At 34.7% G+C, this 13,770-nt stretch overlaps 1 protein-coding gene across 3 annotated transcripts in view; it reads left to right on the forward strand.

The window, feature by feature from the left end:
- Positions 1 to 13,770, forward strand: part of FSD1L (fibronectin type III and SPRY domain containing 1 like) — a 50,907-nt gene that overhangs the window by 12,680 nt on the left and 24,457 nt on the right. For all 3 annotated transcript variants that reach the window (XR_015715414.1, XM_087822795.1, XM_087822796.1), the window contains exons 3-6: positions 1,983 to 2,114; positions 3,780 to 3,881; positions 7,756 to 7,778; positions 12,119 to 12,240. Coding sequence is in view for 2 of the 3 variants with exons in the window: in XM_087822795.1 (XP_087678921.1) it covers positions 1,983 to 2,114; positions 3,780 to 3,881; positions 7,756 to 7,778; positions 12,119 to 12,240 (379 nt within the window). In the remaining variant the exon portion in view is untranslated. The remainder of the gene's footprint in view (positions 1 to 1,982; positions 2,115 to 3,779; positions 3,882 to 7,755; positions 7,779 to 12,118; positions 12,241 to 13,770) is intronic.

A 13,770-nucleotide genomic window follows, 5' to 3' on the forward strand; every position in this document is an offset into this window, starting at 1 on the left:
TGATGTTCACCACTTTAACTGTCTTTCTTGAACTATTTTATTGGAAAATTTGGTGAATTCACAAATCCACTTTTTTAAGTAAGCAAAACTGGAAATTCTAAAACTCTTGATTTGTGGGTGAGAGAATCATCACATTTGAAACCTGTACAAAGAAACCAGAAGATAGAATTAACCCAAAATATTTTTCTGGTTGCCAGATTAATAGCACTCTACTTTGGAATCCAGAAAAAAAAAATAGAGGAGTTATTAAGCTACACTGGTCACTGAAGATGGGGGCATACAAGGGAGTGAGCAAGGGACTATAACAGTGTGCCAGTTGTTTATTGAGGGGAAAAGAGTAGTCCATTTCCTTTTGGGTGAGTAAACTGAGGCCCAGGAATTTATGTGGCTTGTCCAAGTTCATACTATTATTGAGTGGTTGCTGTGGGATTTGATTTAAGTCTTCTGCCTTCCACACTGCAAATTTTCTTCCACAGCTTGTTTTTACCATTGTAAATAAACTAGTAAAATGATTAACACCCCTTTTGGTAAGACTCTGGTATGGTGATGTCTGGTTTTTATAAACATTATAAGCAAAAGTTTAGATTATGATATTACAGTAGAGTGTATGTATTAGTTCTCTTAGCCAGTGCCAATTTGCTTTTTTTTTTTTAATATATCTTTATTGATTTCAGAGAGAGGACAGGAGGGGAGAGAGAGAGAGATATAGAAACATCAATGATGAGAGAGTCATTGATCGAGCCCGCCACCTGGGCATGTGCCCTGACTGGGAATTGAACCCCGATCGCCTGGATTCTAGGTTGACGCTCAACCGCTGAGCCACGCCTGGCTGGGCCAATTTGCTTTTCTTAATTAAATGATTCATTTAAGTTGAAAAATGCCTTAAGATAATTTCTTCTATCTCATAATTGTGAGATAACTTCTATCTCACAAGTATACATATGGCTTCCCTGGGGATTTAAGAGATATTTTAAATTATTTCTTGTTGAAATATTATCTTACTTAATGAGGCAGTGAGAAGTCAACAGACTTGAAATGCTTTATTAATTCTGCCACTAGCAACTAGTTGTATAGCTTCGGGCAAGTCACTTATGTGTCTTTAATTTCATAAAGTTTTGCAGTTTGACTACAAATTCTAGTCAGTAGGTGATTTCTGAAGTTCCTTTCAGCACTCACATCCAATGGTTGATAAATCTCTTTGGATCCAGTAAGGAACTGCTTAGTCTTTAAGTTCTGTTTATCTCTTGTAAATGCAGTATTCTAGACAACCTAAAAGATTTAAAAATTTACACAAAATCATGCCCTGCCGGGCATGGCTCAGTGGTTGAGCGTTGACCTAGGATCCAGGCTATCCGGGTTTGATTCCTGGTCAGGGCACATGCCCGGGTTGTGGGCTAGACAGCTGATCAATGACTCTCTCATCATTGATGTTTTTCTCTCTCCCCCTCTCCTTTCCTCTCTCTGAAATCAATAAAGATATATTAAAAAAAAAAAAAAATTTACACAAAATCAGCCCCATCCGTGTATGTCCAGACTATTCCTCAAGAGTTACAGAATAAACATCTCTGGAGTGTTTTATTAAAGTGCTTCACTAATGATTCGGATACACAGTAAAGGTTGAGAACTATTGACTTAGGGTCTGTGGTAGAGCCTAAAGGTCTGGACAAAGCTGGCAACCTTAAAACAACCTTTCACATTGTCCTATGGAAAGAATACTATAAAACATGAAGAGCACATAGGCTAGTTCATAAAAGACTGCTTAACTCAGAGCATAGCTGAAATAGAACTGTCAACATTAGTAGCCAGCTTCTTGGATTTTTGTGTTTTTAAAGCCTTACGCCAAGTACTAGAATTCTGTTATTTTTATGATGTTAGGCTTAGAGTTTATAATATGGATCTATTCTCTCTTTTGATAAGTATATTTTAGTTTTTAACGACTGACAGCTGTTCAGTAAAATCATTTTGTTTTGTTTATTAAATAGGAAAATTCTTCTAACATACTTTCAGAGTTAGATGAAGAATTTGATAGTTTATACTCTATATTGGATGAAGTGAAAGAAAGTATGGTTAACAGTATCAAGCAGGAACAAGCTCGTAAATCACAAGAGTTACAGGTGAGATCATAAAACTATTTAAATATGAATAATTTTAGTCTAATGCTTGATTTATTGAAAGCAAAAATTAGTGAATTCCTGTGTGTAACTGTACTTTTATCTTGTAGAGGAATGATTCTTCCCTTTTTTGGCCATAGATACCTTGTTTTTTTAAATTGTGATTAAAAAAAATGTATAATTTACCCTCTTAACCATTTTAAAATGTACTGGTTCATAAGTATTAACTACATTTACATTGTTGTGTAACAGATCTCGAGAACTTTTTTATCTTGCAAACTGAAACCCTATACCCTATTTTCCCCTCACCCCACTGCCTGGCAACCACTATTGTATTTTCTGTTTTCATTATTTTGACTACTGTAGATACCTCCTATAAGTGGAACCATACAGCATCTGTCCCTTTTGTAACTGGCTCATTTCACTCAGCATAATGTCCTCAAGATCTGTCCGTCATTAGGATGTGCCAGGATTTCCTCCTTTTTTATGACTGAATAATATTCCAGTGTATGTATATACTTCATTTTCTTTATTCATTTGTCTGCTTGTGGACATTTGAGTTCCTTCTACCTCTTGCCTATTGTGAATAATGCTGCAGTGAACGTGGGCGTGCACATATCTCCTTGAGATTCTTTTGGATATATACCCAGAAGTGTGATTGCTGGTCCATATGGTAATTCTATTTTTAGTTTTTTGAGGAACTTCCATACTATTTTCCATGCTGTTGTAATATTACATTCCCACTAGCAGTGCACAAGGGTTTCAATTTCTCCACATCCTTGCCAACACATGCTATTTCTATTTTTATTGTTGTTATTTTAATTGAGATATAGTTGACATATAACATTATATTAGTTTTAGGTGTACAAAATAATGACTTGATATTTATATATTACTTAATGATCACCACAATAGATCTAGTTGATATCCATCACCACACATAGTTACAAATTTTTTTTCTTGTGGTAAGAACTTTTAAGAGCTACTCACTTAGCAGCTTTTAAATATATTATACACTATTATTAACTATAGTCACCATACTGTACATTACATTTCCAGGGCTTATTTTATAACTGGAAGTATGTATCTTTTGACCACCTTGACCCATTTTGCCTGTACTTTGTTTTTTTGATAATGACCATCCTAAAGGGTGTGAGGTGATACCTCATTATAGTTTTGCTTTGCATTTCTCTAGTGATTAGTGATGTTGAGCATCTTTTCATATACCTGTCCATTTGTATATCTTCTTTCAAGAATAATCTATTCAGATATTTTGCCCATTTTTAAATCAGGGTACTTGTTTGCTGTTGTTGAATTGTAGGAGTTCTTTATATATTCTGGTAGTAACCTCTTGTCAGATATATGATTTGCATTTATTTTCTCTCATTCCATGGGTTGCCTTTCATTCTGTTTATTATTTCCTTTAATGTGGAGAAGTTTTTAAGTTTAGTTTTGTCCCATTTTTCCTTATGATGTTAAGTACAATGTATTAAGATAGTTAAAATTTGTTAAAAATGTGACTGGTGATTACCTTGCTTCAGTAGCTCTCTATAATATTTTCGTTCAATTATTGCTATTAAAGTTGTTTCTAAGTTTATTATAACAACTATATATTTAAGATTCTGATAGGAATAGAAAATTTTATTTTAATGATTATTTTTTTTCTAGAGTCAGCTTAGTCAATGTAATAGTGCCCTGGAGAACTCTGAAGAACTGTTAGAATTTGCAACACGGTCATTAGATATAAAGGAGGCTGAAGAATTTTCAAAGGTACAAAAAAGTTAACCATAAAAACTAAACTAACCTACTTAAAAAGGAAAGTTTCGATTAAAAAATGGCATTTTCACTTTTAACTTTGGATTTATTTAGTCTAAAAAATATAAAGTTTAAAAGGACTATAAAGTCTAGTTTTGAATTCCTTTGTGTGAACTGATTGGGAAAACTATCACTTGATGCAGATGAGCACTGCAACTTAATGAGATTTGTTATTAAAGTTATTAATACCCAGCTTTTATCTTAAGAAATTGTTTGAATGTTTTATTAAAATATGAAAATGTAGGTCCCTTTTTAGGGGAATGTTTGGTATGAAAATATAAACAGTAGAGCACAAAGACTGCTAATGTTTTAACCTAGGTCCTTGTGTTTAAGAGAATTCAGATTCTAGTTTCTATTTTAAGTAGAGTTGTTTTTCAATGATTGCCAGTTGATCAGATCTGCTATATTTGATGCAGAATAAGGATGTGGAATATGTTAGAAATGGTGTGAGAAGAATGGGAAATTAAGCTATATAATTAGCAAAATATGGATTAGTAATCTTATGAAGCTAAAATATTTGAGTTTGATGTTATTTTTCTTGGTCTTTGTGGACAAAGTAATGAGCTGCATTAGTGTTAGAAAGGTGGCTTTATAATCAATTTGTGTCCAATTTGTGTCTAATGTTTTCATTTTGTGATTCCTCTGTGAACTTGAGAGTAGAAAAGTCTTTCTTGAGAAGGTAACATTTGTTGGCTTATATCCCTACATTTTGAAAATGAACTTTAAAAACTAATTCCATTTAGCAAAATTAATCAAAAGTCATTTTTCTATGAATCAGTAAACTAATTCTCAAATTTGGAGGTGGGTTGTAAGAAAATTCATCTTTGCATTTGGTAACATTTACTATATAAAGCAGTTATGAGGGAAATATATCATACTTTAAGGTACTTTAAAAATATAGCTATGTCACCTATTTAGAGGGCATATATGTGATAACCTCAAATATCTGGAACATAGCAAGTACAGGCAGAAAGCAAAAGATGTCTGAGTCATCAAAATCAGCATCATAGAGTTCATGGGCAAGAGTTAATATCCTCTATTTGTGATAGTTTTTCAGATCTGTTGACTATTAGTATGTACGTGGTACTAAAGTTTTTAGCTTTTTTCTTTCTGTTTCCTAGTGTCAAGAGCCCCCTTCTAGTGGAGTAGGGTGCTGTTAATGACAGGCACAGTCATAGTGACAGGAATTAATAGTGAGAGCCTGAGAGGGAGGAAGAAGACAGGAAAGTTATAAAATGTGTGCACAAGTACTCAGAAATAACTTGGATCCAGTTCCATTTAAATAGGGACTGATGCTTGGAAAAACTTTGATAAAAGTTTGTTTTTTCCAGGTTTCTCTTTTCATTGACATTTTCAGAGTCTTCCTCTCCCCTTCCTCTCAGAGACAACTATTTTCTCTTTCTCTCTCCTTTTTGTTCTTTCCAGGTTTGTTGATTAAAACTTGTTCCCAGTTATTTGTATATTGGAAAGGTTCTGATAAAATAAATCACATTGTGGTTTAAATATATTTTCTTAATGTGCCAGTTGGCTTCTTACCTTATAGTTTTGTTTTGTCTTCCAGCATTTTGCAGTACCTGCTTAATAGCTTAAACCATTTGGAGATGTGGTGAAATGACTTCTCAGTGTTTCCTAGTCAGAAATCTGAGTTTCTTATTCAAGAGAAATGCTTAACTGAGATGAGAATTGCCTGCAATTACTTTCTGAGCATATCCAGATAGTATCCAGATAATGGTTTGATTCCAAGTCAGAACCTAAGTTCATTTCCCTAGCCAACTGCATGGACTACAGGCTTGCCCCAAACACCTAATTACTGACAGAATAGGGAAAGCTGACTTCAAAGATTAACTGTTGGACTAGCAGTATATTGTCAGATATTTGGAAAAACTTTTTCTAAGATTTACTCTTTGCAAATATCCCATATTAAGGTGGTTAAATCCGATTAATATGAGAAGTTCATGGGAACAAAATATCATAGGCTAAAATCCAGACCATGAGTCTTTTTAGACTTTGTTATCTTCAAAAAGGAAGTTTTAAGTACTGATATTTAAATAATCATATTGCTATACCTCAACATGAGAACTGAATATGAAGCTATGCTATTAGACAGTTTGAAAGTGAGCAAGTAAAAATAGCACAATTGGAAAAGGATTTTAGAGCATACTTTCACTAATTTTTTTTTTTAGACTCTTAGAAGTTTGGTTTATAGGAAATATATGTGGAAAGATCACCAACAAATAAGATCTGATCATTAACTTTATTTCTGGCTGGACAAGTAGCCAAAACCCCACCAAACATGGGTTCTCTGCTGATAGCTGGCGTGCACTACACTGCTTGGATCCTTTGCCAAAATCAATACCCCGATCTTTCCCCACCCCCTGAATTTAGAATTTGAATTCTACCTGTGAAGAGCTGAGTCTGTGGGACAATTTCCAAGTCAGTATAACTAACCAGCCATTTCATCACAGTCTGGCCACAATAACCCACTTGTCAGACTAGATGAAATAAAATGTACAGACTAAGGCGAAAGGGAAACAGTATCTTCTACATTTGATCTCAGATGAAAAGGGAGAATGGGTTTTGTGTATTTCCCACTTCTGACTCACAGCCATTGGAATATTGTTCAGCGATTGTCCGGCTCTTACCACTGGGAGGAGCAAATAAGGAGAGGGAGAGTATTGGCAGAAGCTGCTGCTGTGGGCCAAAGTCAGGAATGCTGGGAGAGGAGAGGACCTTTAACCAAAGCATGAATGTTTCAGTTACGGAGGCAATTTAAAAACAAACCTAAGTATTTCTTAAGAATAGCTCAAGCTATAATTTTCCCCCTTTGTTTCATTTATGGATGTGTGTGTTCCATAAACATTTAATGTTCAGTTACATTTAATAATTGTTAAGTAGTACTGTGTGCCAAGCTTTATGCTGGACACTGGGGATGGAGTGTTGAGGAGAACAGCCATGGTCTATGTTGGATGTATCATTAATTATGCTGGTCAGTATGGGGGAAAAATTTTTGTTGGATATATTATATTGTATGTAAATGTAAAGGGGACATCAGTTTTTACTTGTATTTCTCATTATTTTTCTGTGTCTGTCACCAAGTAATAACTGTGTCCCCTTCCTAAACTTATGCTAGCATTCTCAAAAAAAACACCACAAAACTTAATGTAGATGTTTACATTGGCAGCTTCTGTGAAGTCATCTGAGGAAAGACCCCATTGTGTGAAGTATTTCTCTGGTTTCTCCTTGTCTGCGTTTTGCCATTAGAACTTACTCTTTGGGGGTAAAGGATTGTAGAACTGCAGCCTAGTTTTATATGTTAGCAGGCAAGCTCTCAGAATACAAGGTCTTTGCCCAGTGAAGGCATATAGAGAAAACTTGGAACAATCATTATGAAGTGGTGAAAGATCCCTGAAGAAAAATTGGAGAGCAGATTTGAACTGTGTAAGAAAACCATCAGAATGCATAGAAATGGGTGCCCCATGGGGAGAGAGATGTTCGAGTGGAGAGTGTCAGGCTGAATGAAAGGAGGCGTGTTAGGATAACCTTAAGGTAAGAAAAATCATTTGTAGTCATCTGGTTTTAGTGTGAAGTGGTGTTCAGTTTTCCTCCTTGTAAGGTGATTTATATGGGGTCTAGATTTTCTACTGTATTTCTAACATCACATTATGCAAGCTGATGCAAACTGTACATATTTCCTATAATTTATGTTTTGGTGAATATGAACTAATCTATTCCAGGGTTTATATCCTAACTTTTCTTGCATGTCACTGCCATTGAACTTGCATGAAAAGCACTAACTGCCTTCTTTCTCTCCTCCCTGATTTGCTCCAAGGCTGCCAGACAGATCAAGGATAGGTATGGAATAAAGCCTATGTTTTTATTTAAGTGTTGATATTGAAGTCAGAAATGAAATTCAGGAACAGTTTCTTATTAGAATCTCATTGGTTAAAATAAAAATACCTAATGATCAAGTACAAAAGAAAATGTCTTCTGTATGTTTTTCTGAAATAAACAATATTAAAATAAAACCATAGTTGTGGACAATTTTGTGCTTCCAAAAGAATTTCATTTCTGGTATAATGTAGTTAGTTTTAGTACAGTTCTTAATTACCTATGCTAATAGATGGGGAACCAATTTGAATAATTAAAAATATATATTCCTGGAATGCATTTTTTGTTGTTCTTAAATTTTATAAGCGTGTCTTATTTTCTGAGAAGTCACAGCGTGTTAAATAGTCTTCAGGAGCTACAGCTCTCCTACTGTGCTGCTCTCCTGTTAATTTTAACACCTTTGTATCCTCATTCCATCCTATTCCTGGTGCCATCTCTTTCTCTTTCTAATGCCACTTCTATCTAGTTTTTGGGAAGAGAATATTAAAGAAAATTAATTATGAAAGACTCTGACTTAAAAGGTCTTTCTCATTGATAGAGTCAGGATTAGGAAAGGAAACTGAGTACTTGCTGTAATGGGTACACAGAAAGGCTAAAGGAGCTGCTGGCAATTTTGGATCCGGTTGCCACAGAAGGAATGGCTCTGATCTGCCTGGCTAGTCACTGATCATTGACTGTAGTGAGATGATCACTTAGGTTTCTGTATTTGAGGATATGGGATTCTCTGAAAGGCACAGCTCCTCAAATCACCACTCTGAATCCTAGATGAAATTACTCTTCATCCGATAATTTATAAAACCATTCATTATAGATTGTGTGAAAACCAGTGTCTTTATTGTTAATCTTGGCTGAAGACTTCAATTCTGTGTTTCTCTCATGCCTGTTTATTTTACTAGAGGCAAGATTCACATGGCAGTCATAGCATTTTTAGCACAAATATTCATTTTTATTTTTTGAATATTTTATATCAGAGATTGGTTAAAGACATGGATTATTCTTATAAATCCCAAATGTAGAAAGGAGATCATGAGAGTTTGAAGATGAAAAGTAAAGTATTGGTTGTTTGAGGCTTTTTTTTTTTTGTATAAGGTAGTCTTGGGTTGTGTCTGCTGGAATTCACTGTGAGTGATCCGTCTTCCTACCTGGCTAGATTATTCTTGTGATTAGCCACCTACTCCACGACCTCCTTTTCTGGTCCTGACTATTTGGATTAGAAGGCATTTCCTGATCAGGCCTTGGACTGTCTAAAGACTTGGTGAGAGACCTTGCAATAGCCTCCCTTGTTCTACTAGGAATCTCTCTGGTTCTGTGCTTCCCCGAATTCTGTCCTTACCCCTGACCTCTTTCTCTTTGTCCAGATTTGTTTGTCAGAATTTAATGCTATGATCAGTGTTCATGGCTGAATGTATTCTTCAGTGAAGCCTGATTTCCTTTCCTCCTCTTCTAAGCTAACCTCTTGGCTTGATTTCATCAGTATCCAAGGGATCTCAGGCGTCAGAGTTTCTTTTTCGTTTGTTTTGTTTTGTTTTTCAAATCCTATTCATTTTTTTAGGCTTCCCACAAAATTTTTATTTCCTGCCTAAGGAATATTTCTGGATTTTGGCTTAATTTTTTAAACTTGATAGTTAGTTTCATAATGTCCAGGTTTCTCTGATATAGTTTTTAGATGCTCTCCTAGGAAGCAAGCTTCTAAAATTCCATTATTGCCATTTATAATATAAGAAAAATTTAAGCATATAATCATAAATAATTACTTTCACCAAGGGAAGAAAGGATTATTCCCTTACACGAGGGCTAAAGTGGTATTTTAAGGAAGAGTGTGTAACATACCTGAACAAGCAAAGATACAAAAGTGAAAGTACCTGTGTGAACTCAGTATTTATCCTTTGGTCAGACAGAAGTTGTACAGGAGGAATGGCGAGTGACAGGAAACACTGAAAACAGAAATGAGAAGACAATGTAGAGCCGATCTCTGCATCTTTACAGGGCACTGGTATATACTTCTGGGGGTGCAGTAATGTTGGAAGATGATTAGTTGAGGTATATTGTGAGGTATATTGTGGGAGTTACTGGTTCTTGAAGGAAAGGGGTCATGAAAAGAAGAGTCAAGCTAATTAGGTGGGTATTTTAAGGAAATTAAAAGTGTCCATCTAGCCCGGCCAGGTGTGGCTCAGCGGTTGAGCATCTACCTAGGATCCAGGCGATCGGGATTCGATTCCCGGTCAGGGCACATGCCCGGGTTGCAGGCTCTATCCCCAGTCCGGGGCTTGCAGGAGGCAGCCTATCAATGACTCTCTCATCACTGTTGTTTCTATCTCTCTCTCTCCCTCTCTTTTCCTCTCTCTGAGATCAATAAAGATATATTTTTAAAAAAAGAAAGTGTCCATCTGTATGTTTTGCAGTTAACTTTGCAAAAATAAAGTGGAGGAGTGATTCTTGTATTCAGCTTTACTATTAGAAATAAATCAAGAAAGGTGGAATTAAAACATTTGTAACAACATGGATCCGTAACATAATTATCTATGGATTTTAGATTGTTAGTTTGGGCTTTGGGCCACAATTGTCTAAATATATTCAGTTTAAAAAGTCCAGTCTTTTGAAAGATTATAGCATTGGTGTACATCTGACTTGATTTATGGAGACTGAAATTTTCATCGACTAGAAAATGAAGGTCACTTGTGTTTTTTTAGGCTTTGATAGACCTTTCTATTGCTTTTTTGGAAACGTTCTTTTTCTTTGAGGTCTTAGTGATTAAATCAAGTTTTGCAGATAAAGCTTCAGAATTAAATTATCTAAAATACTTTCAGATATTTTTTTTCTCAACAGTTCAAAGAATGCATTTAAATAATCAGGTTTAGAAGCAAGTAAGTAGGTTCAAACCCATTCATTGATTCTATGGGCATTTACTTTAGTACCTTCTGAGTATAGCTCTTTGAGAAGTCTTTGAATCAAAAGATACTTGGGACTGTAAAGAACAGAGTATGTAAGACTTAGCCTTTGTTCCTAACTTCTTATTGATGAAATCTGAAATTTTATTATTGAGAACCAGCAGCATAAAGTAGTATGTGAGAAAGACTCACTGTTAGGCCTGAAGTTCATTAAGTGTGAGTTCCTTTCCCTATAAATTGTATTTCAGTATAGCACTTTCTTCTTGATAAACAGATCAGTTAACTTTGTTTCTAAATAGAGTGACTACTTTCTTAGTTTTAAAATGAAATAAACTGAATACAGTAACAGACATTTTTCTTCCTAAAATAATTGACTATAGCAATGAGTTTGATATCTTTTATGCCATTGATCTCTAGAGTAGATTTGGCAGATCTGAATGACTAGGCCTTGTATTATCTTTGTTCTTCCAGCTCTATTTACTTCCTCTCCCAAATTGTGTACTAGGAGGACAACATTCATGAATATTACTTTTGTATTGTTTTTTGATGAAAGATTCTAAAGGGAATTACTTTGTGATACATGTGGAAATTTACTATAATATGAAAAACTGAAACTTGAGATAAAATGACAAATTAATAGAGCATGATAATTTCTTTTCTTTCCAGTTTTAATTGACAGAACAGTTTCCCCATACTGTGGATAAAATGAGGTCTGGTATAGCTTCTTGCTTTTTTTGTTTTTGTTTTTTATACCACATTCATCTACTAAATATTTATTGAACTCCTGTTATTTTTATGGCATGTGGTTTCACAGAGTTGTTTCTCCTATATCCTTCCATATAGCTGATGTTGACATGTCAGAATGACAGCTACTAGTGATTTCACATCTCTCTTTTCTCATCCATGGCCTATCCTTAGCAGCTCCCAAGCTGTACAGTATTTGGTCAGTGTACCTCTACTCTTATTTGAGGATACACGGAGTAGCTGTTACTCCCAGGTAGAATGTTTGAATCTGGGTGTATGTACAGGTCATTATTTGGCATATGAAAAGTGAGGCTGGCATCAGGAAGTCAGTAAGATTGAGTTGTACAGAGGTTTAGATGGCTGTTGGGTCTGTTACAGATGATTTATGCTGATTTGTCTCTTGTGATACTTGTTGTATTTATATGCATTTTTATAAAACTGGCTGGAGGAAAATCCTTTAAAGTTATCTTAAATGTCTTTAAATTTAAAGACATTTTACAGTTTATTTAGTTAAGTTTCAAAGACTAAACAAATTTCTATTTAGTTTTGTTATCTTTGTTAGAGTTTCTGAATTCACTAGAGTGAAATAATTTCTATCTTTACATTTTATAAATTAAATATATGACACTTCCCATTCTTTTATTTTTAAAAGTATGTTTGTGTTTGCCGTAGAGTAACAATGGCCTCAGCCTTTCGCCTTTCTTTGAAACCAAAGGTCAGTGACAACATGACTCATTTAATGGTGGATTTTTCTCAGGAAAGACAGATGTTGCAGACTTTGAAGTTTTTGCCAGGTAAGTGCATATATTAGATGTAAAGTTAGATATAAAAAACATTTTTTCTGCAAGATTTTTCTGTATGAGCATTGGAATGTAAATATTAAAGAAGTATAGCTCGATTTTTTTCTTCATTCAGCTAAGGGATAATTAAATTTGCTAGTCTTTATTTTTAGAGAATTATTTTACTGGTAGTTAAAATTCCATTTTTAAGAATCCCATTAAAGGATATATTTTATTGTTAGTTTGACAGAGCAGTACACCACAGTGTAACACTGGGTCTTGCACCCAGATTTCTTAGATTTGAATCTTGGCTACCACTTACTTGCTGCGTAACCTCAAACAAGCTATTTAACTTTGCCTCATTTTCTTCATCTTTAAAATGTGATGTTATCCTTCTAGGGTTTTTATAGGGATTAAATTAATTGAAATCTCTAAAGCGCAGAGTTAACATTCAATAAATGTTAGCTACTATCTTTACCATTTTTGTTGCGGTGGTTGTTGGTTCAGATGGAATTTTATTTCCAGCAATAATATGTTAACATTGGTTTATTAGAGTATTAGTATGAGGATATTTCAGTAGCCAAAACTATTTGAAACTGAGTCCCAAATTATTTGTTCACAAGCTTGAAAGAGCCAATTAAAGACCTTTTGGTTAATAGTATTCTCTTTTTAGCTAGCATCAACTAATGTTAAGTTGATAGCTAAAACAATTTGGACATGGTGATTTGGGGGATCAGGAAGTCTCTTGAAAGTGAAGTGTTTTACTTAAATAGGTGTTTTGTTAGAACTGGTTTTTATTTTTTAGTGGTTAGCTGTTTTGAATAGAGGATGTTGATATGAAACAATTCTCTGAATATTTGGTCAGGGATTTAGAATACAATTGGAAAGGCAAGGTTAGTAGTCATGAAACTAGTGGAACAAGTAAGGGTAGCACAAGTGAAGTGTTAACTTGTGTGGAATAGTTCAGGAGTTCTGGAAGTTTTAGAAGGATAGATGAGAGAAGGAATCATAGTGCAGAGGAAGAGAGTAGTATACTTGTCAGTGCATGTCCTCCCCATGTGCAAGGTCCCCTCTTAACATCCTGCATTAATATGGTGCACTTACTGTCATTGGTGAACCAATATTGATACATTATTATTATTAACTAAAGCCCATGGTTTACATTAGGGTTCACTCTTTGTGTTATACAATTCTGTGCATTGTGACAAATGTATAATGTCATGTGTCCACCATAACATTATCATACAGAACAGTTTCATTGCCCTAAAATTCCCCTGCACTCTGCTGGTTTATCCCTTGTATCTTGTAGTCTTGCTATAATCGTTTGCTCGTTTCAGTAATTATTTTCATTGATTCTGTGGAGTTTTCTCTATAGATAATCACGTCATCGGGAACAAAGACAGTTGTATTTCTTCCTTCCTAGTCTATGTACCTTTTACTTCCTTTTCTTGTCTTACTGCATTTAGCTAGAACTTCCAGTATACTGTTGAATAGGAGTGGTGAGAGGGGACATCCCTGCCCTAGGTTTTTTTGTAGATGTTCTTT

The sequence above is a fragment of the Miniopterus natalensis genome, chromosome 12, assembly GCF_054644295.1.
Source record: "Miniopterus natalensis isolate mMinNat1 chromosome 12, mMinNat1.hap1, whole genome shotgun sequence".
Classification (NCBI taxonomy): Eukaryota; Metazoa; Chordata; class Mammalia; order Chiroptera; family Miniopteridae; genus Miniopterus; species Miniopterus natalensis.